Here is a 25,730-nt window from a genome sequence, read left to right as displayed (position 1 = left end):
AAATTTAATAGCAAATTTAAAAAAAAATCCCTACTTTTCAGGAAATTTCACAAGCCGAAAGATTAACTAAGTAAATTCGAAGGAAAACAAAAAGAACTGCCTCCCTTTTAAAATGCATAAGAATATAATAATAATAAAACAAACAAAAAATTAATATAGAATGAAGAACAAAAAGAAAAAGACGTTCAGGTATTGGAGTAAAGGCCCTACTATAATAGACTTAACCGAGCTTAAGAGAACGAACCAATACGCAGCCTTATATATCACTAACCATAAAAGACGTACTGCTCAGTTTCGTTAAGTTTCGCTTACTTTCGCGCAATTACGCAAGAGGCATTTAAATGGCTCGAGGTTCAGCAAATGATAAATTTGATACGCATTTGAACCCAACATTTGCTTAAGTTACTTGGATCCAATATGGTTACTTTTTGTTTTGACGATAACTTCTGATAACTTTTCGTTCGGTTTTGACATTAGCTTACTTTCGGTTAAGTCTATTATACTTGGGCTTTAAAGTTGTTTGCCTCACAAGTGGAGCTTATTTTCTCTGAACGGACCAAATTTCTCCAGCTCTGCCAAAATGTCTAAGAGTATTCTCAGAAAACTAAGAAACATACACAATACAATTTTCCGAATATGCATAAGATGTCAAAGTGTTCGGAGTGACAGTGACTATATTTTCAATGGTGATAAAACAAAAAACTACTAGTTTTATTTTTGTCATATTTAAATGCTGAATTTTATTTATTTCTTTTTTACTTTTTTATTAATAAATCAAATTTTGTATCATCCATAATAATTAATGGTAATTTATTTATTTTTTATATATATAATATAATTGTATATATATTTCTTTAATAATCAATTTAATTTTATACATAAGTTGAATAATAAAAATTAAACAAATAAAGAAAATTGAAACAAAAAAATTTATAAATTTTTAAATATTGTTTTGTTTTTTTGTTTTTTCATTCTTAAACGATTAACCTCTCGAAAATCTTACAATTGCTACTTTTTTTCAACACACGCTCTCACTATTCTTTTGTTTTTTTTTTCTTTAATTTTTTGTATTATCTTCAATAGTTTCATGCGTAGTTTTCATCATCTTTTATTTTGTATAGTTTTTTAAATTAATGTTTTGTTTTGGAGTTTTATTTTATTACTTATTTCTGTTTTCTTCTTTCTTTTTAAATTGCATACATGATGAATATTTTCTTAATCAAAAAGCTGTTGCGTGTGATATTTTCTTTAGATTTTTATTTGTTTGTTTTTGTTCGAAGAAGAAGAAGAAGTTTTATTTTATTGCATTTTTCATTATTATGTAAATTATGTCCACAGAAAAAGTGATTTATGTAAGTAATTGGATAGCAGTAGTAGTGGCAGAGGCGTGGAAGAGTTTTTATTTAACAAAAATAGAAAAAAAATGGAAATCTTTAAAGTAATATTTTGCATTTGTTTAGTTTTTGTTTTTTTTTTTTTAATTATTTATATTTTACATAGTCTAGCTGACGAAATTTCGCAATGATTTGTTTTTACTTGCAATCTCTTTACAATCTTACCTACAAAAGGACATCACTTGCAGCAGTTATTCGTCTGTCTGCTTTGTTCATTTTCACCAAGCCTCCTTCCAGGCCCGCTACCTTGATTGTTAGCTCCATCGTTTTTAGGTAGTTTTTTAGCTATTCAAATTCGATAAGAAGATATTATTATAAATTAAAGTTTTTTATGAGGAGGAAGGAGACTTACCGATAGCTAAAAAGATATCGTTGACATTCATTCCGGTTTTGGCTGATGTCTCCATGAATAATAAACCATTTTCATCAGCATATTGCCTAGCTTCCTCGTATTCTACGACTCGACTGTTTGATAGATCCGCTTTGTTACCTGCAAGGGCTATGACAATGTTCGGTGAGGCCTGAAATTAATGAAAACAATTTTTATTTAGAAAATATTTGAAACACACAAATTTTGGGAAGCTCAAAGTATCCCTTTTATGTGAGGTTTTAAATTGTATTAACAAAATCGAATAATTTTTAAATGTCAACAATTTCGAAAAACGAAAAATGTCAATTTGAAACGTTCTATTGGTCTTTTATTGTTATCCTCATTTCATTCTAGAGTAGGACTATTAGACTGGTGGCATATACTACAGGGTCCGCCATCTAACGTTTTCTTCAACTAGTGTTTATATCGTGAATGGTAACACTTAGCTCATGTCTGATTTGACAGATTATTAGTTTTAACTTTCCGCTAATCAAATATAGTTGTGTATACGCTTAAACAACGCTTAGAGAAGATGCCGATTTTGCCTAAAAAATCATCTTTTCAGATGAAGCTCATTTTGATCTTGGCGTGTATGTGAACAAGCAAAATTGTCGCATTTGGGTAGGATATTGGCAACATTTGGTTTTAACAGGACGGCGCTACGTGTCACACAGGCGAACCTACATTCGATGTTTTTATAGCATTAAAAAAAAAGTTATTTGATGGGGCCTTTACAGTCCCTGGGTATATTATTGACGCACTATAGATTTTATGCAAAATCTTAATTCCCATCTATTTTAATCAGGTTTTCGAATATTGTAATGAACTTAAATTATTTTGTATGCAGAATATAAACTACTTCCTAGAAATAAAGCAACAGATTTAAAGATTTTTTTTAAATTAATATTTTTAGTTTTTTATTGTTATTTTTGTAATTTTTGTCAATATTTTGTTTAACCTCCTATTGCTTTAATAAGAGACTCAATTCTACGCGGCTACTGTCAATGCATGATTTGGCTGTTTCCTGCATTTGTGGGTGGTGATTCCACACGTGAACTACTCTTTTAATAAGTGACCACATCTTTAGCTACTTCCCTCATCATCAGCTCTCACACGTTTTCAATTGGGTTCATATCAGGGCTGTTTCCCGGCCAGTCCAATAGAGGGATGTTTTCTTCTCTCAAATAAATTTGTATGGATCGGGCCGTGTGGTATGGAGTTCCATCTTGCATAGAAATGTAACCATACATCCATTCTTGAACGTTAAAAATATTGCGTATTATCTAATAATCATAAAAACTCTGCAGTGTGTTTTAAAAAGTACTAGAATTTCTCATTTTCACCAGCAATCAAAAATTTCAATATAAACAACTTTTCAAGTAATGAAAAGCAAATTGTTTCGATGTGGCACGCTTCAAAGTTGTGGAAATTTACTTTGTTAATTGGATTATTCTTATTCCATATCAAATTCTTAAACTTAACCAAAGTTTTTTCAAGCATTGAAAATCGTGAACAATTGGACTGATCGAATGGACTACGTAACTTGTATCCGCGGCGGACATATGCCAAAAATCATAGTTAAAAACTAAATGCTATGCGATTATCTACCAAACTATATAATATTGAAAATAGTATTCCGACAATAATTTTGGCTTTTATTTTTACTTTAAACTCTGAAGCTCTTATAAAAAACGCCCGATAGAAAACAGAACTTTGGGCTGGATAAATATGTTCTTTTTGTTCGCATAACAGTTGAATCAAACTAACCGTTACGGTTTTTCTACGTGCAAAATAACTTCATAAAAAAGATATGTATCAATATAAGACAAAGGCAAACGCAGAAAATTTGCCTCGATCGTAATTGTTTGCTGCATACAGAAAAGTTTACGCATTCAAGCGAAAAATTATATTAAACTTTATCAGAGATTTTCTATGGATTTGCTTACGTAGTAAAAATAAATAACAAGCAATTCTGGGTTTATTTATTTAATTTGTTGATACAAATCATGTTGCTTGACTTAAGCGATCTTATGACGGTTAGCAACATGTGCTCAATTTTATTTTCAATAGGTTACATTGATGTTGAAAAGGGTATATCCAAATTAAACTAGGATAAATAACCAGGTATGGCTAGTACATGCGGCATGATGGTTAGTGCGTCGTCATGCCAGGGGTTTTGGGTTGAATCCCTGCCTGTGCCATCTAAAGTTTTTTTTTGCACCGGTACTGCATCTTGTGAGCAATTGAAAAATCCTCCAAAAGTACTTCTGGTCATAAAAAGTGCTTTCTCAAATTAGACGTTCGGATGCGGTTTAAAACTGTAGGTCTCCTTCATCCCTGACAACAGTACTCGCACACAGGAATGGTTGAGAGTTGTCAGTCACTAGGCCCTATTTTTTAGATGACTAGAAGGCATAATTTATTGTTATTGTCCCGGCTCATAAATCAGATCCTTATGGTTCAGTAAAAGAAGGCGCCAAAGATTGCAAAAAAAGCGTTTTCGGGATTAATTCAGTTTTTATAGATCATATGGCGTTATGATCCCTAACAACCATACAATTTTTTCCAACAATGACCCTTTTCAAAAATACAGTGATTTTTTCAATAAAATAGAAAAAACTTCACGTGCTTTAGCGGCCCATAACTTACGATGAGATTTTATCGACATTAAAAGAAAGGTATAAACAAGTTTTTAGGTGACTTTCTCTCAATCTGAGACCCTCATTTTACTGGACTATAAGCTTGACTGGACATTTAACGATCTGTAAATTTATTAAGAAATTAGTTCACGAAAAGTTACCCTTTACTGTTCGGGAACTTTTTTTTATGGATTTGTTGCTGTAGGTTCATTTCTGGAAGAATTGAATAAAAACAAATCCTGAAAATCGTTTTCGAAGTGATGTGATTCATACTGATTTTTCAATCCATTCAATAGGGTAAATCATGCAGTCTTCATCAAAATGTGTATTGCCTTAGGTTTTCACTCTAATAAATTGAATGGTTAGATTCTCAATATGTGTATTAATAACTTTTGTGATTTCTGAAGTACCTCAAGAAAGTCAGTTAGGACCACTTTATTTGCTACTTTTAACGATATTTTCGATTAAGTTAATTCTTCTGATTGTGTTACGATTATTAATGATATACAAATATTTCAATACATACAATTTGTTGACTACTTAAGCGATCCCTAGACGCTCAATATCAAATAATGCACAATATTATTGAGTGTCTAGGGATAATTTTGCAAGGTTGTGCAATATTGTTGAAGAAAATATTTGTTTTCATATTTATTGCACAATATAAAATATTATATCGTTTGTGGGTAAAATTGCACAGTATTTGTTGATTTATTTTGAAATTCGAAGAGTTAAGACCTTCGTGAGTGAAACTGAGGTTGAAGGAACATTTATTTTAGAATGTATCGTAGGGTTTGTGACTCTGCTGGTTTTGTGCAAAGACCAAAGATCGAATTTCGAAACAAAAATTTTATATTAGCAAAAATAAAAACAATTGCATTTTCGATCACCAAATGTTATTGAGAACTTGTGCAGAAAAAACCATTTTTGAAATCAGTTAATTGGTTTTTGAGAAAACTTAAAACGGAAACGAAATAACGGTTCTATGGGGATACCCTTCCGGAGCAATACAAACATAGATTTTTATATTAAAAGAAGCAAAATTAAGAATACAAATTTTAGTGAACATTTTAAAATTTTGTTTTTGAGAAGATTCAAATTTTTTACTCAAATTTGAAGTCTTAAAAGACCGTCTAAAGCGAATCATCTTAAAGCCAAAAGGTTTGGGTTGTAAGGGCGAGGCAGATAGACATACAGACAGACGGAAAGAATCGGGGGACCTCGACTTCTCTAACATCGTAATGTCATGTTTGATTAAAATTTAGAGTTGGATTTTTATTTTTAAAAGTAACAATATGCAAATCAACTTTCAAAACACAAGAAAAAAGATCCCGAAACTAATAAATAGCAAGTATTACAGAAATTTAATTAACTGCGCACCAACTATAGAAATGAATGTAAAACAAAATCGGATTCTGAAAAAAGTGGTGTAGTTTAAGACGACATAGTGCTACCAATGTTGTAGTATTTTGAGAAGATGACGTTTCATAGAAACTTGGAGGAACCATTCACGTGGCAAAGCAACATCTATAAAGAAAACTTAACTTAACATGTTGTCTACACTACACATGTATCAGCTTTCAATTATTGGATAACATATTAAATCGTCTGGGACGCCTAGCCAATAATAATGGGCATATGGGGACCGCTTTAACTTCAGATTTCCTATTGTGTATTTTTGTATCTTTGAAGAAGAAGTTAAGACAAAAACTGCCAGGAATTGGGAATTAAAAGAAATGACTAGACTCATTTATGTGTACATTTTGACTTTCAAGACATAAATATGTTCCTAGACCATCTAATTAAAGGTTCTTTGCCTTGAAATATGGGATGTGTGTTTGTTTGACTTCAAAATTTTAAATGTACAATATCATTTTGCCTTTCTGAAAGAACTCTAAGTGAATTTTCCTTTTGGTGGCTACGTTAATAAAGAAATTGATACATCTAGGACTTTGCATCTGCGCACATCTTAAAGTGTTACTAGCTGTTTTGACGATGTCAATTGACCGACTGAAAGCTGCGATTGTACTCCTTACTACTTTTTTTGTGGAAAGCCGTAAAAGACAGATTTATGCCAACAATCGAGGAACGATCCAAGCACTTAAGAGCTTGACATAAAACTCGAAATCATCAACTAGATCATGGTAAATTGGATTGACAGAAAGATCAACTGCGAAGACAGTCAAGGTAGCAACGATATCTTCCATAATGAAAGAGAATGTTTGCTCTTGCTAACTAAGCCATTTTTCTTAATTTTATTGCATTTTTTTAATAAGAAAGTTTTACTTGACCTATTTTTTATTTGGTAAAGTTTATACAAATATTTGTGGTACCCGTGGCATGATGGTTAGTGCGTTGGACTGTCATGCGAGAGGTCTTGCCTATGCCATCTAAATTTTTTTGTCACGGATACTGCCTCTTGCGAGGAATTGATAAATTCTCTAAGAGTAATTATTGTCATGAAAAGTGCTTTCTTAAATTAGCCGTTCGGATTCGCCTTAAAAAATGTATGTCCCCTCCTTTGCTGGCAACGTTATTCGCACACAGGGATGGTTGAGAGCTCTAAGTCACTAGGACTTAGTTCTCAAATCTCAACGGAATGTTGCACCACGTAATTAAAAAAAATTTATACAAATATTTATAATAAAAGTATTTAAATCTATCTTAAGATTCACAGAGGATATAACAATCCTTAACTTGACTTCTAACATTAAATTTGATATCAATACTAGAAGTGGTCAACTGGGGAACTTGAGACAAGTTGAATAAAGTGAAGAAAATCGTTCTTTTTATCTTTAAAAGTCCAGTCGCTAGGTGTAATATTACTTTTAATGAGTTTTATATATTTATCCAAGCTTGTAATATATCGCATATGGCTTGAAAATTATTCAATAGTGTTTAACGCTTTATACAAATTTTACTCGATTATTTTTTAAAAGAACACTTACTTGTTTATGAAGTTCCTTAACCCAAGTTTTTGCACGTTGAAAACTATCTTGATTCTTAATGTCGTATACAACAATTGCGGCCTGCGCACCTCTATAATACATTGGAGCTAAGCTGTGATATCTGAAATATTTTACCAAAAACAGAATATGATTAAAATCACAAATTAAAACATATTTCACATATGCATGTACATATATAAAAAACATACCTTTCCTGTCCAGCTGTGTCCCATATTTCGAATTTAACAATTGTATCCTCTATACAGATGGTTTGTGTTAAGAATGCTGCACCTATCGTACTCTCTTGATACTCATGGAATTGACCTTTGACAAAACGCAATACTAACGACGATTTACCAACAGCCGATTCACCAAGCAAAACCAATTTAAATTGGCATGTTTTGTTTTGGGATGTTCCATTTGGTCTTTGGGCTGTACCACCGCCTCGGGGTTGCGCTGCCATTTTGATATTTTGTTGAGTTTTTTTTTAGTTTTTTTTTGTTTTGTTATATTTTGCTGTGGCTATGCACTGTCGGGGGTGGTATATACAACTCTGAAGTGAATCTCTTTCAATTTAAAAGAGAAACAGAAAATATCCAGACGGTTTCAGTAGTTTAACTTCTAAACTGTCCGTCTCCTACCAATTGTTAAAAATGCTGTGATGTCTAGAAAAACAAAAAAAAACAAATTTTAAATTGTTGTATTTCATTGAGATAGAAAATAAAATTTATAAAGGATTAAGGCAAAAATAAAAACACTTAAAAGAACAACAAAATAGCACAGCTGATTGTTGAGTCATTCTGCTATTTTGCTGTGTATTCGCTGCTGATTACGAGGTCATGATGATTCTATAGGATAATATTATATATGATTGTGCATAGCTATATAAAAATATTCCTATACTGCGCAAGTAAAATTATTATGATTTTGATAAGATATTAGAATACAGTTCAAGGAATATTCATTATCAGTGAAATGAATGATTAAAATAAATAAAGAAACAAAGTGGAAAAAGAAAGTTTAGGTAAATATTTGGACTTCGATTATAAATGCGTCAAAAGTAAATCTTGTATTTTTAGAAGCTTTAAGAATTGCATTACACAGAGTGCTTTCAGAAGGCAAAATACAGTATTCGCCGCAAAAATTAAGCAACTAACATGCTAACATAAAAAAGCAATAATCTTCTATTCAATCAGCTTGAAACTGGAGTATGTGGTTAGTAAAGTAAATGAGCTGAGCAAGGGCAATAAAGTCTCACTTCACTGGTTCCCAGGGCACGTTGGAGTTCAGGAGCAATGAAGTAGCAGGTTCCTTAGCGAAACAGTGTAAAACGACACTCCTAACGTGGAGTGACCAATAACAAAATCAAATAAAAATGGAATGCCAAAAGTTCAAAGCTTTGGAATTAACTCCACAGACTAAACTACTACTTGGGAGCTATACTGAGCTAAAATGACATCTCAGCACTAAGGTTTGGAAAGCAGTGCTGTAGATTTTGTTATAATTACGAAGAGACACCTAAGCTTATAATTAGGTAAATGTAATGCCATCATTTACCAGAAACACAGATGTCTGGGACATTTCCCAATACAAGATAAGGAACTGCCCTCTCTTAAATTACCCCAATTTTGTAAATCAGTTTTTTTATAAAAGGTTTTCCAATAAGAGGTTTCCTTACATCTTTATTTGAACAGCTGTCTTTTTTTCACACCTGTCAAGTAAATAATACCATTAAATATTTATAGTCACAGTTCAAACCAAAAGTTCTCATCATAGCCCCTGCGGAGAAGATTCGTGCATTGCAATAAAAAAAACTAACAAAACTCCAGTTGTATCTAAGCCCAAATTTTGGACCTAATATTTTTGTTTGGTTGAAAGCTTTGCCACTTTTTTGTTAGAATTTAGGTACGAATTTCTTCCGATAGATCTTTTAAGGACTTTTGGGTACTTCATGGAACAACACCTTTTCGTCCGGCATTCCACAAATAACTTAGGTCCTAAGGTTTTTAAGCCTCATTCTACACAATAACTTTCGGATTGTCATCGAAAAATCATCTCGAGTATTAAAAAACATTAATACACAGAATTTTGGCACTTGGAGCTAGGAAAATCCAAGAATAATCTGCAACGTGTCAATGTTTGATGCAGTTTTGGGACCTTGCTTATTCAAAAATGAGCCTGATTTAACTGTGATTTATGATTTTGTGTCCTTCTAAGTCCAAAGAAACAGCGATTTGCAAGAGTTATTATTCGTTTGATTTCAGCGCTGGTGTCGTTGTCTGTGTTTATAGCGGTGCCTAGGTAGACAAAGTCCTTAACTGCCTCGAAGTTATAGCTGTCCATGGTGACGTTTGTCCAAGACGTCGTTGTTTAATGTCCTTTTTTAATAACAGCATATACTTGGTCTTGCCCTCATTGACCACTAAACCCATCTTCTTCGCTTCCGTCGCAATACTCAAAAACGCTCCACTGACATCACGCTTTGATCTTCCAATTATGTAAATATCATCTGCGTATCCAAATAATTGGATGGACCTTTGGAAGATTGTGCCTCTAGTGTTGACGGTTGAGTTTTGCAAAATTCTTTCCAGAATGATATTGAAGTAGTCGCATGACAGTGCATCGACTTGCCTAAAACCTTTTTTGACATCAAATGCATCGGTGCGACCCTCCATAGTCATTCTGGACAAACGGATAAGTTTGACAGGTATGCCAAAACTAGACATTGCTCTGTAGAGCTCTTCCCTATGGAAACTGATAAGGACCTATCAGGTTGTTGACGAATGGCTTCAGACGTCCACATAATACGGAAGAGGGGATCTTATATGCAATGTTAAGGAGACTGATGCATCTGTAGTTGGCGCAATTTAGAGGGTCTCCTTTTTTATGTATCGGGCAAACTATGCTGAGATCCCACTCATCGGGCAGTTGGTGCATGCTCCCTACCAAGTCATCACCTGCTGCTTTAAATAGTTCGACAGCGATGCCGTCAGCTCCAGCAGCTTTGTTTGACTTCAGTTTAGATATAGCTATCTTCACTTCATCGAGGTCGGGTTGGCGGAATTGTTAATCTGCGTCGCTTAGGTTGAGTGGTTCTATCTCCCTAACAGCGGAATTCTGTTATATAATTTGAAAAAGTGATCTTTCCATATTCTCAAATTAGACTGCGGTTCTACTTCCTCCTTACAAAGAAATAAAAAACCATTTCTCTAGAGAAACACTCGTTTTGTTTTCTATACCAAAGTTATACTTCTTATTGGAAAGGAAAAGCTCAACGCCTATGAGTACCTAAAAGTATAAAAAGTAAGATTTGGCATAAAATTGTAAGTGCCCCTAATTCCAAGAGCAATGGTTAAGAAATGTTTGCCGCACTGATTTATTTGTAAGCTCGATTTTTTGTTAAGAAACAAAAGTTCCAATGTTTGTTAACCTCTGTCGAAAGAAACCAAAAATAAATATCAATTCTGATAGAAGGTTCATAATATTAATTGTTTTTCAAGTTGGCACAGCTCTCCGGATACAACATTCAACATTAGACGTTTTGTGTTACAAATTTCAAGGTACTATAATATATCACGTTCTATCGAAGCAAGACAACAAAAACAAAACAACATAAATTGATGCATTCTAACAAATGACACGTCATCTTATGTATTAAATGGTGAAACACCCAATTTATGATAACCCGACCCGTATCGTTTTGCTTTATGCCATTGACCTCTACATAACAAAATTTATAGATTAATTGGATCTGCGGCATTCGTGCCTACAAAATCAGACAAAAATAAAACAATTATTAATATTTGTTGTTAATAAATTTGTGAGGCAGAAAATAACTCGACTGACTTCCTGTTACTTCAACCATTTTTTATGGAGGAGATAAGCAGCATCTCCTTTCCTTCTTTTCGGTCATTGCTTTCATATCAATTTATTTTATCTTCAAACTGAATGCAAGTACTCTGTGTCTACTCAAGGTCAAATCGAAAGAACAAAAATCCACTGAACATGACCTTAAGCAATTTAATTTGACTCCAAATGGAGATTTTTTTACGATATCAATTAATCTCTTCCAAAGACACAAAAACAACACTTTCTTAAATAAATATTCGTACACGACACATTCTTTCCATGTTATGTTTGCGATTGTAATTCAAAAACTTTGTTAACTTTGCAATAAAAATAAAGAATAAAGAAAACACTACTTCTCAATCTTGTCGTCATATTTCTCCAACAGTCTACAAGGGAACACACCACTTCCTCTTCTATTCTCGTATTCTCGTACCTCGTACTTGTTTATTTTTTTCCGTACACACTTGTATACATTTTTATACTTTAATCGATTAAAAAATCACTTATTATAACCACTCTAACAAGTTTTCTAATTGATATTCTACTCAGAGCTCAGAGGAGACGACCGACCGGAGAAAAGAGAGAAAATTCCAATTTGGCAAAGCAAAGAAATAGCTGAATGGCTGAACTGCACACTGCAGAACTCAACTGAACACCCAATCAAACTAAATAATTCAAAAAGTTACTCAAAGAGAAAGTAGCATCATCTCATACATATCGTTTTCATCGTCGTCGATGTCGTCGTAGTCGCTCGAGCTCGCTTAGTTTGTGTTGTTTTTGTTTTTGTTAAACATGGAACAATCTACAACATGACCGCCCCCAGTTTTAAAGTCGATCGGCGTTGTAGCCTCAGCCACCGCCGCCACCGCTGCTGCTGACAATGACTACAAAACGAACAACGTCGACGATGACGATGACCACTTCCACTTTTTAAAGCAAGAAACTACACAACATATCTTTAAAACATTGTTTTTAGTTTCGTCGTGCGTTTTGGATTCCTTGTTGTTTTGTATAATTTTTTAGGATGCATTTCATTAATATCAATTCAAGGTGTTTGCTCTTTCTCTCTGGCGTCGCGTCGTTGATATTCTTTTATATTCTTTTTGTATGATTAATTTATTAATTTATTTCATTGTTACTCTCGCATATGATATGTTATCTGGCAAATTATTACTGTTTCTGAGCTTTTGTTTATCTTGTTATATTTCATATTATTTGTTGTTTTGTTATTTACGAGTTTGTCTCAAAATTTAGCAATATGTGGAGTGATTTTTTTTACTTATCACTGCAAAAATACAAACTAGGGACTGAGATATTATGGTTGACCTAATTATTCAAAAGACCCTATGAGATAACCACCAAGTCCGAGTCAGTAGTTTCCTGGAGTAGCAAAACTTTATAGAAGCCCTAAGGATGATCATTCTACATCTATTTTTGTTTGATAGATTATTTTTTAATCAAAAGAAAGTTTTTACTTAATAAAACAAAAAAATAAGTTTTCTAATTATTTGTTGATAGGAATTTCACGAGAATTATTTGTTATCAGTTTTATGGTTAATTTCAGACATGCATTTATTTAATTTTATGGTTGTTGTAAAAACAAACTACTTTTTCCAGCATAACAACTTTTTTCGCAATAAACAAATTATGTAAAATGTAAAAAAAGAAAATGGAAGTGATATTGTCATGCAAATCAATGACATCAGAAAGATCGTAATTCTCTTCTTTCTAGATACAGTACAAAGTACATATTATCATCTGACTGCGGTTATACAGTGTGGAAGGGTCAATGATTTTTTAATTAAATATAATTAAAAAAAAATTTCAAAAGAGATTTTGTGTTGGAAAAAGGTTGGCCATGAAATAAGTCAAAAAACGACATGTCTTAAAAACAAATTAACAAAACAAACACATTGTCTGATTGTCTATTGTGTTTGTTTATCTTTTTCTTTTGTTTGGATACTTTATAAAATGTACAGCTATGGGAAAAGAAATAGAACTCTTTATAAAAAAATAAGAGATTTTAAATATCTGTGGAATGGCTGTTATATTTTTCTACAGTCACGCAACACCCATCTCCCCCCCCCCCCTCTGAAGTAATTAAACACCATCACGCTCAGGAGTCTCTAGCCTTAAGCTCAATTTCGAACGCACTGTCAAGTATTGATATTCTTTTTTTAAACATCAAGAATGTAGTCTTTTGCCCAAAACTCTGATTTTTGTTCCCATTCTGATATCCAAAACTTTAAGACCGTTTTTCAACGGAAAGTTCTTATTTCAGGCCAAAAAGTTGTGAAAAAGGGTCTTCTTCTAAACTATTACAGTGATGAAAAAAATAATAGAACAAGCTTCGTGTTCCCTTTGAATTTTCAACCACAACTCGTATTTCTTTTAGGTTTTACAATCTCCGATCCTTTGCTTTAGGATGTCCCATAAGCGTTCAATTGGGTTTAGGACGGGGGATTGTGATGGCCATTCTATAATATTGTTTTTGTTTTGTTGTAAGTATTGTTTAGCCAATTTCGAAGGGTGCTTCGGGTCATTATCCTGCATGAACTCTCATTTGATTGGCACCTCCTCTTCAGTTATTGTTAGCATAGCTGAATTTAAGATGTGGACATAATCCACATTGGACTTCTTATCCTTGATTCAAAATATTGGACCTACACCAGATGCTGAAAAGTACCCTCAAATCATCACCACTGTGCTTAACTGTCTTTCTTTGTGTATTTTGAGGTAAACTTCTTGTCTTTTGGCCTTCTCAAATACATTTTTCTATCGGAAGTAAACAAATTAATCTTAATTTCATCCGACCACACAACGTTATTTCAATAAGAACGGTGTAAGTTTTTTTTGCAAAGAGAAGTCTTTGTTTAATGGTTTTCTTGGTTAAAAAATGGCACTTAACGTTGACTTCTACCAGGAAGACTTGCTTCTATAATTTGGTTTCTTATTGTTCTAGATATCACTTGTCCGTTTTTAAGTTGTCTTAAAGAAAGAAATGGTTTCTTCTTACATATTCTTACCAATAGTGTATCAAAATGCGAAGAAGTTTATTTTTTTTTCCTGTTTCTTCTTTAGGCGTGAATGTAAAGTTTTAAATACTTTTTTTTGAACAGTTTAAGGTTTTTGCAATTTCAACCATCACTTATCCAGCTTGTCCTAGTTTTTCCATCACTTCAAATGAGTACACGAAATGAGGACAATGTAATTTAAGACCCATACTTATTAGAATTATAGACGACTTTAAAAAAATTTAGTTAGTATCGAAAATAAAATATCTGACAAACTAAAAACGTGTTTCAGGAATTTAAATTTTTTTTGAAAAAAAGTGCAAAATTTTGCGATTTCCGGTTTGGATCATATATGGCACATTGAGCAGAGAAGTAACAAACAAATTTTCAATAAATGAAATCAACAATAATTCAACAAATTATGTAGTATGGAATATCGTGAAACAGTTTTTTTCTCATTCAACTAAAGATTTACTTTGCATTTTCGGCACTACGATAACATCTTCCATGGGAGTCTGGAACCTTACACCGCTGTCTTATGTTCAAAACAGGAAGGTGATTTAATTGATCTAATCGAACGTCCTGCGAAGGCATTATGGCAACAGGTCCTTTTAATTTCTTCAATTATAGATTATTCTCCATGACATAAGAGCGTCGTCCACGTTTGTTAGTTGTGCTAAGTTTGCAGGCATGGCATAGATCTTCGGCTACCGCGCACTTGAAATCTGTTAGTGGCAACCTCAGAACCATCAAGCGTTCGTCTGTACAATAGCCACGCATTCACGACTGTCATGTCGATCATGCGGAAGAATATTCTGTTGTTAAATTTTTGTGATCTAATTTGAATTGTATAGTATCCAAGAAGAGCAAAAGTTCAACTCCACCCATATGCCGATTATATGTCATGACTGTTTTTGGACATGATACAGTTTGGTAGCTCTTTTCTTTATTGTTGAAGCATTGGACTTCAGAAGACGGTTTACTGCGGACATAATATGTCGAAGCAAAGTTCACAATTCTGTTGTCACACCATGTTGCACTTCTTGATTTTTTTTGTTAATTCCTTCCCGATTGGCTTTTATGGTTCCTAGCGGTAAAATCGCTGTCTTTGCCAGAAAAGTCAACAGGAAAATCGGTGTACAACTGTACATGTCCTTGGGCTCAAGTATAAAGTTCAAAGTCGTACCTAAACCCAGAGCTACCACTGCGAAAAAAATTTTGATATCCCCATTTGTGTGGTTTTTTTGATTGTATTGCCGCATAGATGATCTGCTTTTGGTTGGTATAATTTGTTCATCTACCGCCATATATTCTTCTCTAGGAACTGCCTTGTTTGATCCAAGAATTGTCTTATTTTATGAAGGGGATCATGTCCTGGTTGTCCTTTAGGTATTTGCGTCGAGTTGGTGTTGAAATGTAACCTAGGCTTTCATTCCAATAAAGCCTAGTTGATGGTAACTGTACGATGGACATGTAAAGGCATATTCCAACAAACTGTTCAAGTTTCATTGCTGTTATACCGACAATTTTTTCGGGACGTTTTTCACAGGAGTATCTGATTGTTTCTTGTTCTATATATGTGAACACTTCGTCTGTAAACAAGTACTTGTAGAATTGTATTGGCGTATCGTATCACCTGTAAATGCGGTTTCGTTATCATCTTTTTCCAAAAACCCACCCGCCTCTGGGTTTTTTCAGATCTCGCACTTCTATTTGAGGGAGGTATTCATCAGACTCGTGCTCATCATCTGAAAAACCTGCGTCACTGCTGTTGTCGGGAAAAACTTCTTACCATTAAGTGAAAACAAAAAGTTGTTTCCACAAACAATTTTGCCATTTGAGAGCATTATTAACTACAATTAAAATATAGATAGACTAACCACAAAAGACTTAATTGCCTACAAAAATATTGTGCATCGAAAATGATGAAGACACATGTTTCTATTATTTTTTTTCCATTACTGTATATGATTACAAATTTCTTAAGCCGCTTGCCTTATTCTGGCTAAAATAAATGAGGAATTTCGTTTGGCCATGTCAAGCAAACTCATAAGAAGAAAACTGAGTGAACCAGCGAGCCGGAAAATATCGAATCTGCCGAGTAAAAAACATACAGTTTTGAAGTATTGGTCTTAATGGCTTAATATTTGTTTACATTATTTCTAGTTAAATAGCCACCTGCATACCTTTCCTTCCTTTAACAGTAAAGCTTTCTCTTCTATCACTTAGTTCAACAGTACAATAGAGAAATTCGTTTTTTAGCCGTACTACGCGAATGTGGAATGCCTTACTACACTCTTTTTTCCCTAGTCTAATCTAATCTAAATAGTGTGCTTATAAGTATGATCTAGAGATGTTGAAATATGAAACATTATAAAGTTTGGTGGTTTAGGATAAGTTTTGTTTACCATGTAACGGATCTAATGTTGAGGATTGATGACAGAAAGGAAAAATTCTCATATATATTTGGGAATACCATGAAACCATGTATCTTTGAATTTGGTTTTCATGTAAGAAAATAACCCTAAACATACATCAAATGTCGTTAAAGATTTGATTTTGTAGGAACTATTGATTTTTTTAGCTCCTGTATAGATCAAAACCCCGACCTTAAACTTATAGAACACTTTCATCAAATACTTGATAATGTTTTGGGGTTTAGACTTTATTACAGGGAAATTTAGATACCGAATTCTTCCATTTTATTTATTGGCAAACCGAGAACTTAAAATTTTTGAAAAAATCAGTCAAGAAATCGGCCTTTATGACCGATGTTAAAGTTAAAATTGGGCAAACAAATTTCAAACATTCCTTGTTGTAAAAAATGATCTTTCGATATCAATCGAAGATTGGTAATCTATTGCAAAGCTTACCAAGGAGCTAATAAGATACTTTTTAAAAAATCATGGTTACCCAACAACAAAGTACTAATTTTTCAATAATAATATTCGAACGTTGTGAGAATTCTTAGGTAAGAACTTGTTTTTTTTTTCTTCTTTTTCTGTGATCTTAGGTACAGTTGTGTTCATAAAAATAGCTGTGCTCTCCAAATAAAGCAAAGATGCCTTCAATATCAACGTTATAAAAGATTTCATTAAACTTCTCAAACCAAAATATTTTATTCATAATAACAGAAAATAAGTATTATCGATTTTTTACAGTTAGCTTTGTCACAGTAAAAACCGCTTTTTAAATATATGGCTGTTCATAAAAATTGCAGTGCATGACAAAGTACTGGATTTATTACGTAAGAAGTAAGAAAAACTGTAATAACTTATATGAAAGTATACAAATAACATAATCGCTATGAAGCTTCTCTATCAATCTATCCCTTTCAATCAAAGGTCAAACGAGTTTTTGGTATCAAAACGGTGCACTACAGCGCTAATTGGATCTCAGGCTAGTTTGCCTTGAGATCGCCATTTCTACCTACCTACCATACAAATAATTTTAGCTTACAATTAGTACTTTGTTGCATAACCATTGTTTTTTATGATGCTTCGCATCTAAGTGGCATCGAATCCACTAATATCTGACACCTCTCGCCTGTTATTGCGTTCCACGAACAACGCACTGCTTTCCAGAATTCTTTCGAATTCTTGGGTTGTGCTTTATGAACTGCGTTTTTAACAAACCACCCCCCCTTATACCCCCCATGGGATAAATAGGCCCGACCCCGTAATATGAAAAGCAAGCCCATATCATAATTTTTCCTCCACCATGTTTTTATAGTGTGCTTGGACCCAAAAAGGACTACTTTGCTTTCATCGCTTCACAGGACATTCCTCCATTTCTCTTTAGCCTAATCTCTATGCGCTTTAACAAACTCCATTCTCTTTACCACATGCCTTTTCGTCAAGAATGGTACCTTGCGTGGATTTCAGGCTGGTAACTTCGCTTATAAAAGACCTCTTCGTATTGTAACAGCCATAATAGATAGTTAAAGCCCATTTCTTATTTTTTCTAGAGCCTATGGAAGGGCTCTCTTTTGCTAACTGAACAATTTGTCTGTCAGTTCTTTCAGTAGTCATCCTTTTTGGGAATCGCGTTTTCAGTTTATTTTTCCATTTTAAGACGTTAATGACCATTTTTGCTGAGCAGCCTAGGATGTCTTGAATATTTTGGTAGGTTTTTCTCTCCAAACGCAGTTTTCGAATAAGTTTTCAAATTTCTTCGGTGCAGTGTCTTGACCGTCCCATTGTTTATTTTTGAGCTAATATTTATAAATTTTTTATATGCTAGTATGTTACAAATAATAATAATAATACACTTAACAAAAAATAAAAAAAATGAATTTTTAACACTTTTTATTTATAAACTCAAAGCACTGCTATTTTTATGAACACTCGATATGCAGAGTTTGAAATAATGGGTGTTCACCAGGAAAAGTAGGGTATAACTTCAAGCTAAAAGTCTCTAATATGAAAAATAAAGACCGTTAAATCCAAATTTCCGTTATTTAAATAATTGACAATCTAATTAAATGTGCCCAGCATAGCTATTTTTATGAACACAACAAGTATATGTGTGGTATTTGTTTGTCCACAAATTATCAGAAATTGATATGGAGTTAAAATCAATTTTTAAAAATTCATTCTTTTATTTAATTTCTGCAATTAGAAATAAATGATTTAATTTCAGATATCAAATTTTCATAAGAACACTAATAAGCGTGCTATTTCTATGGCTCCAGCTGTACATTTATAAATATACCTACATATGTTTAAAATTAAAAACATTATAATTATAATTAAGGTAGCATAGCTTACACGTGTGTAATTTTCTGTTTTCTTTTTAAAGGCTGAGATATTTTTTCTAATTTGTTTGCATTTGTAATTTTGAATACCTTTTGTTTATAAAATATTCTGCTCAAATTGTGCGCTTTAAATGCGTTGTTATTGATGTTGCAGCATTAAATAAGTTGCACACTAGAATGCTAACAAAGAAGAATTATAAAGTTCGTCATTCATTTTCCTTTATTAAATTCATGTTTATATACGCAGTTTTTAGTACGATCGTTGATCGAAAATTAAAATATCGTTTTTTTTTTGTCAGATCTCTTAAGGAGTGAATAGCTTTACAATGGATAAGCATTTATTAAGGTTCAATGCAACATTTAGCTTATTATAACAACTTCACCTTTATGCGGTTTTAAGTAACATCTAAAGGAATTTGGCTTAAAATATTTCTATTGAACGTATTCAACGCTACTTTTTTGAGCATAGAGGCATTCCAACTTTAAACAGAGTTTAAAAATACGACTAGTATTTCAAACCTCCATCTGAACACATACATATGTTAAATCTTACTATCCAGATACAATCTTAAGCCTTCATAAATATCATAACTAAACTATCTGGAACACGATAAATAACTTCACAAATTTCATTTCGATTACGAATTGTGTAAACAAACTTGAAATCTACATTATCAATAACAATTATATTTACCTATCTATGATGACTCATTCTTTATTTTTTGTTTTGTTTCTTATCATCTAACGTTGAACTGTGAATGGCAAAGGTGTGCATAATAAGAATTATTTAAAAAGATATTTTGAAATTTATTTAAACACATACAATCGTATCTAAAGGGGAAGTAGCTTGAGAATTTGCCAACATATAACACAGATTTGTTTATTAAATAGAATTTGTTTATTTATGCGGATTCAATGACTGTACCTATTGAGACAAATTTTATAGAGTGATGTCTACTTTTTGTACAACTTTTCAATAAACAAACATAACACAAGCACATTTGATTATGGTGTATGGCAATTCAACAGTATTCACGATCAACATAAACATTTTAGATACTTGGTCTACATAACTCTTTCATCAACATTAAAGGCTAGTTGAGGACTTTATCGTTCCAACATCAGCAGTTATTTAATATAACAATAACAACGCACGATATCAAAAGAAGAATGTTCTTTTCTCGAGACTGAAATCAAAATCAAACAGAAAGACCACTCTCAAGCAGCGATATACAATATTTCGTTTCATCGTTTAGAATTACGAAGACCTCAAGTTTTAATGTGTCCCTTTTAGAAGGTCTTTTAATATTCTGACATTATTCCCACTTACAACATATGCAGTTCTTGAAGTGTGTTTGGTTACAATTCTCAAATAATGTTTCGAGTACTACATTTTAGGAAGCTCTTTTAAGATTTTTATTTATTTAGACCTTTATAATGTTGAAAACAGTTCAAGAAATCAGGAAAGTAAGATAGGATTGCAAAGGAGATATCGATGCACATTTGTTATTATTGTATTAAACTTTTTAGGTGAGAACTGCAACTGGCTTTTTACATGCCTATCTTTTTGTTAAAATGCTTGCTTTTAATATAACTTCATCGGAGTAGTAGCGCCTATTTTTTAAGGATGTAAGAAACAATTCTAGATCTTAGAAGGAAAATTCTCCGAATAAAAAGTAATTAGTTTAAGTCAAAAACCTAAGATTAGATTCTAAGCAATATTACATCACCAATGAGCGAGAAGTATCACAGGAGCTAAGACCAATACCACATACATAGATTAATAGACTCTCCCCTTCTTGTCAAATTGTATGGACCTTAATTTGTCTTTTTATAATCTTAGTTTAGATCAGGACACTGAGCGTGAACTGTCAAAATAAGAGTTTTGTTTTTAGCTCGGACCCAAAATACACTCATCGCCACTTAAATAAGACACCCTGTACACTCTTTTTACTTTGCTTATAACTCAAAAGCGGAATGATAAAATAATGCTACATTGCTCATTATCGGCGGAAAAAGGACAAATCAAAGCATATAAGGACGCTGGTTATTCTATTGCCAAAATAGCAAAAAAAAGTCGAGAGAAGCCAACACATGATACCCAAATTTTAAGATATTGGGCTTAAATATAGGAAAAACATGAAAGGCCGCAAACACAGTGTTCTTACTAATGCGGAAAGGCGACTTATATTAAAAAAAAAAGCGTCAGATTCTTACGACTCTTTGGCAAAAATCAGGGAAAAATGTCGTTTTAAAGCAAGTCTAACAACCATTCGTCGTGTTATTTCGAAAGCTAAACACATACACCCAGTTCGAAAAGAGCAACGCCTCAGTTTTTGCCGCGCACATGTTACCTAGACTTCTGAGTGGCATCGAATGGTCTTCTTCGACGAAAAAAAATTAATTTGGAAGGTCGCGATAGATATAGCTACTATTTCCATGACCTCCGAAATGAAATTCATTATCTGGACCGGCTGCAAAGCAGAGTTGGAGGTGTAATGGTATGGAAAGATATTTCCTATTATGGCACCTGCAAACTACATTTTGTGTCAACAACAATGAATGTCTTACAATGGTATATTAAAAGAGGCCTTTCCATACTTTCAAACCCTTTTTGGACCTCTGCCCTGGATTTATCGACGCGATTATGCGCCAATACACACAGCCTGGGTAGTTAAATCGTATATACAGAGCCATAATGTGGAGCTATTAAGCTGGCCGCCCCTCTCACCGGACTTGAACATCAAAGAAAATGTTTGGGGATGGCTGACACGTCAAGTATACGGATCAGGAAAACAATATTCAACTTTATATGAACTAACCCAACACATCGTATTGGCTTGAAACTCGATTTCGCTTGATTATTTGGACAGTTTGTATGCATCCCTTCGAAACATGTATGTGAAGTTTTGGAGCAGAAAGGTGGCTCAACACACTATTAAAACATTTTGGTTTGTTAAATAAAATACTCCAGATACCTCCAGTTAAAGAAACGTCCATAAAAAAAGAATAGAAATACTCTGAAATGGCTTTTTATTAAAGTGTCCTATTCAAGTGGTGCGAAATTGGGACCTGGCAGTTTGCCTGTTTTTGATTAATAATTTTTCATTAATACTTAAATCCTTAGCATTAAATCTTTTTTCAGGTGAAATAAAAACAAATAACTGTACTTAAGATTAAAAAAAAAAAAATAGGTCTCTAGCATGTTTAGTTTGAGAACTATGGACAATAGAAAAAAAAAAACCTAAGGGGTGTCCTATTCATGTGGCGAGGAGGGTATAAAAGCGTTCAGAAAATTTCACTTTTAAATTAGTCCATAAGCTCAGAATAAAATCCACAATCCCGGTGATCCTTATTCTGCTGATAATGAATATTTTATTTATTTTGTAATAAAACATATTTTTGTTATTGTTTTCATTTTTAAAGGTCCTTAGTTATAATCGAATGTTTTTCACAGATAAATCAAGCTCAAGCTCTACTCTATTCTCTCCTCAGTGTTAAACCAGAAGAACGCCTTAAATTTGTTAGATAAGATAGGACATATTAAATAAGGTATTTGTCTTTGTAATAAAGTATATACTTAAGACAAAGCTTATATGCAATCTTAAAAGTTGTTTCAATCTCTAAGAATACATCTTTGCACAAATCTGTTAGGTTGAGAGACAGATGAAGGTGCTGTCTTATTTAAGCATAAGTTAGAAAGTTTTATTTCTAAGTGAATGGAGCAGAAGGTATATGGACGCAAAACCCGACCAAAATACTAAATAGAAGTGAACAAAAAGAATTCAATTATAATGAGAAAAAATTTGTATCTTTAACATTATATCTTGAATGAATAGGTATAATTATTTAAATTCCCCTAAGAAAAGTTCTACTTAAGGTAGATACGCAGTGCCATTAGACTATGTACTTTCTTCATTACATTTAAGATCTAAAATTATTAGTAATTAGAAAAAAAAAACCTCGACCTACGGAGTACTTTACCTTACCTATGAAAGTTACAAAAAGCTTAGTTAATTAATAAAGCCTTCTGAGACAGGTAAGGTAGTCTAGGTAAAACTTCAATTACCTGTGTTTGTGTAGAGAGCAAAAATTAAATTAAAATCCATAATTCTTCAACTCAAAGTGCATGCTAGACATATTGTTAAAAACTACTATCCTCATGCTGCACGAAAGCGGTCAAAGTGGTGGCTCTTATAGCAAAAACTATTTTTGCATTGAGTCATAACAAGTATACAATAAGTACATAGGTAGTTAGACATGGTAGGCCTAGGCCTAAACCTAGGCAAAGAAAAAAAGAAAGAAGAAGAACGAGTGGATGTTGGAAATTATGTAAAAGTGTACCGCACCTGTTATAATAGATGAATGAAGGAACACAAACAAAATACTAACTATCTACGAGTATCTTCGTTCCTAAATACCTAACCTATGTAATATAAGAGTATAAACCTCCCCATAAGACGGTCAAAACAACACACAAATAGACAACAACAAAAATAACAACAACAGAACAGAACAGAGATGATGACGGCTGGTTCACTTTTAAATACGAATTCCTATAGGTAGGTATCGACCTCAAAATGTAACATATATACCTACAAATGTAAGTAGGTAGGTAATTTTGTATTGTATTTTTGTTAACAATACTGTCAGCAGTTTGTTTGTTCTAAAGTGCTTACACCGGGGTAAGGCTTTGGGTGGGGGTTGTAGCTGTGGCAGTTACATATTTGCTAATTTTATCACATAAATTCATTACTTTTTTTTTGTGTTGACACTGTGGTGCTTTCGAGTTGTAAGACTGTCAGTCACGCGTAACACTGCGCCCTAATCTACACCAGTATCTATCTCGATCTCCTCTCCTCTAGGTATACACAGAAACATCTCAAAAACCAGATTAATTTATCCAAAGAAAGACGAAAAAATGAATGAATGAAGAAATTAATAAATATTTTTCTCAGAAAACTTGGGTATCATGTGATTGTTGAGAATTAAGTACCTATAATTTTCTTTTTACATTTTGTCATTACATGAACAATTCTTTTGTTGTTTTATTCTGTAAAACAAAGCACAAAAGTTTACGTTTATCAAATTTTTCCGCTGACCAATGTTAAAAATAAAAAAATTAATTGGATTGGAATTCTGGAGAAAAATTCCACTCTCCAACATCGCAAAATTTTGTTGTTTTCTTTCTACAAACTTCAAGACCTAATTAAATCAACATCGTACTCGAGTTCTTGAAGTGATGGCATTTAACACAAAGGGGAATCCTTTAGTTTGAGAAAATGAAAATAATAATTTCTATAATTTTTTCATGAGTTTCATTCAAGTTTTCTCGTTTTCTTGTTTCTTGTTTAATGAAAATCGAAAGAAGGAAAAATAAAATAAATGAAACTCAAAAAGTCGAAGCAAAACAGCTGATACGTCACCGGTGACGCATGCCATCGCATCAGAGAATGACAGAGAAGCACTTTTGAAAGCAACAAAACGAACAAAAAGAAAATTAAATGCAATTTTCCTCCTTTTCTCCATTTAATCCCTTTTCTACTTTTTCTCTAATCGCCCTGTACAAGTTTTTCTTTTTCATTTTTATCACATCTCGTTGTCTGTTTTTAATTTTCATTTTTTCACTGAGGCTTAGGGAAATTCTCCAGCCAGACTTTTTCTTCATTTTATTTTCACACAAAATGGCACAGCACAAGAATTTGATTGGAACTGGTAGTGGTACTCACCTGCTGGGAGTAGGTGAATTCGTTTAATTTAGAGTTATCCAAAAAATGTTAAAATGATTTATCCAGAGTTGGAGTTTTGCAGGGAAAGAAAGAAGTGAAAATAAAGAAGAGAACAAAATAGAAAATTATATTCGGAAACAAATAAGTCCACTTTATAATCAATGCGAATGCGAAGGAATTGCGACGCAACACACATCACACTTCGGAAGCGAGAAAGGGAACAATGAACGTTTGTCGATACGTCAAGACGTGAACGGGCAACGGGGATGGATGGATGGCGATGGCGAAGTGAAGGCGATGGACGATGGATGTGTCAAGAATTATATGGAAGCAATTTATGAGATAGAAAGAGATGATTACAATGTCGATGGCAATGGCAACGTACGGCGAAATACGGCAAAGGCGAACGATGACTGGAGTTTGGCTCCGTTCAATCAACACAAAGAACCAAACCAACCAAAAAAGAGGATGGAATGGGAGAAGGAAAAGAGAAGAAGAACGCAAAATTAGGGGCGAAACTTTATGGGCATTTCGCTTGCGCTCTATGAAAATTCAATCTTTTGTCCCTTTTTGGCTTCACTTTGCACAACTGCAATCAAATTTTTAATTTCTTTTTCTTCTTTTTTCTTCAACTCGACTTCGATCTGAGAGAAAAAGTTTTCATCACCTTTTTTGATGTTTTTGATTTTATCTTCTTGCTATTGGTTAGAATTTTATAGAATTTCAAGTCGTTGTTATTTGTTTTCACTTTAGATTCACTTTTTGGTCAATTTAGTGTGGAAATTCGTTGTGAATTTGTTCGAAACAATTTCTCACAAAATTTTCTCTTTTCACTTTGATACAACACCGACCGACATTTTTCTTCGTCTTTTCGATAACTTGTTGAGAGTATGTGTGGGTGAGGCGAAAATCAAATTGAAAAGCGAAATCGAATGGGTGTGTGTAGCTTAGAGCGAATTTAAGGAAAATACTGATGGATTGATTACATTAGGTGTTTAATGGTAGTTCTAGATGGGTTATATTTACTGACT

The 25,730-nt window shown here is 33.1% G+C and overlaps 1 protein-coding gene across 3 annotated transcripts; it reads right to left on the bottom strand.

The window, feature by feature from the left end:
• Positions 1-1,184: 1,184 nt before the first annotated feature.
• On the bottom strand, positions 1,185-25,575 carry LOC129949092 (ras-related protein Rab-5B). Of its 3 annotated transcripts, XM_056060328.1 has the most exons (6): positions 25,367-25,575; positions 7,561-8,016; positions 7,352-7,472; positions 1,747-1,915; positions 1,560-1,679; positions 1,185-1,246 (listed from the first exon to the last, which is right to left on the bottom strand). In XM_056060328.1, the coding sequence occupies exons 2-5, from the start codon at positions 7,812-7,814 to the stop codon at positions 1,573-1,575; spliced, it is 651 nt and encodes a 216-aa protein (XP_055916303.1). In that variant the 5' UTR covers positions 7,815-8,016; positions 25,367-25,575; the 3' UTR covers positions 1,185-1,246; positions 1,560-1,572. The 3 variants fall into 3 exon arrangements, with proteins under 3 accessions (XP_055916303.1, XP_055916304.1, XP_055916305.1); XM_056060329.1 differs by lacking the exon at positions 25,367-25,575 and adding an exon at positions 24,700-24,926 and having other exon boundaries at positions 1,185-1,679; XM_056060330.1 differs by lacking the exon at positions 25,367-25,575 and adding an exon at positions 11,554-11,577 and having other exon boundaries at positions 1,185-1,679.
• Between the last annotated feature and the right edge of the window lie 155 nt (positions 25,576-25,730).

This window comes from Eupeodes corollae, chromosome 3, assembly GCF_945859685.1.
Source record: "Eupeodes corollae chromosome 3, idEupCoro1.1, whole genome shotgun sequence".
Taxonomy (NCBI): domain Eukaryota; kingdom Metazoa; phylum Arthropoda; class Insecta; order Diptera; family Syrphidae; genus Eupeodes; species Eupeodes corollae.
Note: the sequence above shows the minus strand (reverse complement) of the source record. Positions and strands in the feature narration are given on the sequence as shown.

Coding starts and splice junctions, on each gene's coding strand:
- LOC129949092 (XM_056060328.1), bottom strand. CDS start 7,814: ATGGCAGCGCAACCCCGAGGCGGTGGTACAGCCCAAAGACCAAATGGA. Junction 7,473..7,560: donor GACACAGCTGGACAGGAAAG/GTATGTTTTTTA, acceptor AAAATATTTCAG/ATATCACAGCTTAGCTCCAA. Junction 1,680..1,746: donor CGATATCTTTTTAGCTATCG/GTAAGTCTCCTT, acceptor GAATTTGAATAG/CTAAAAAACTACCTAAAAAC.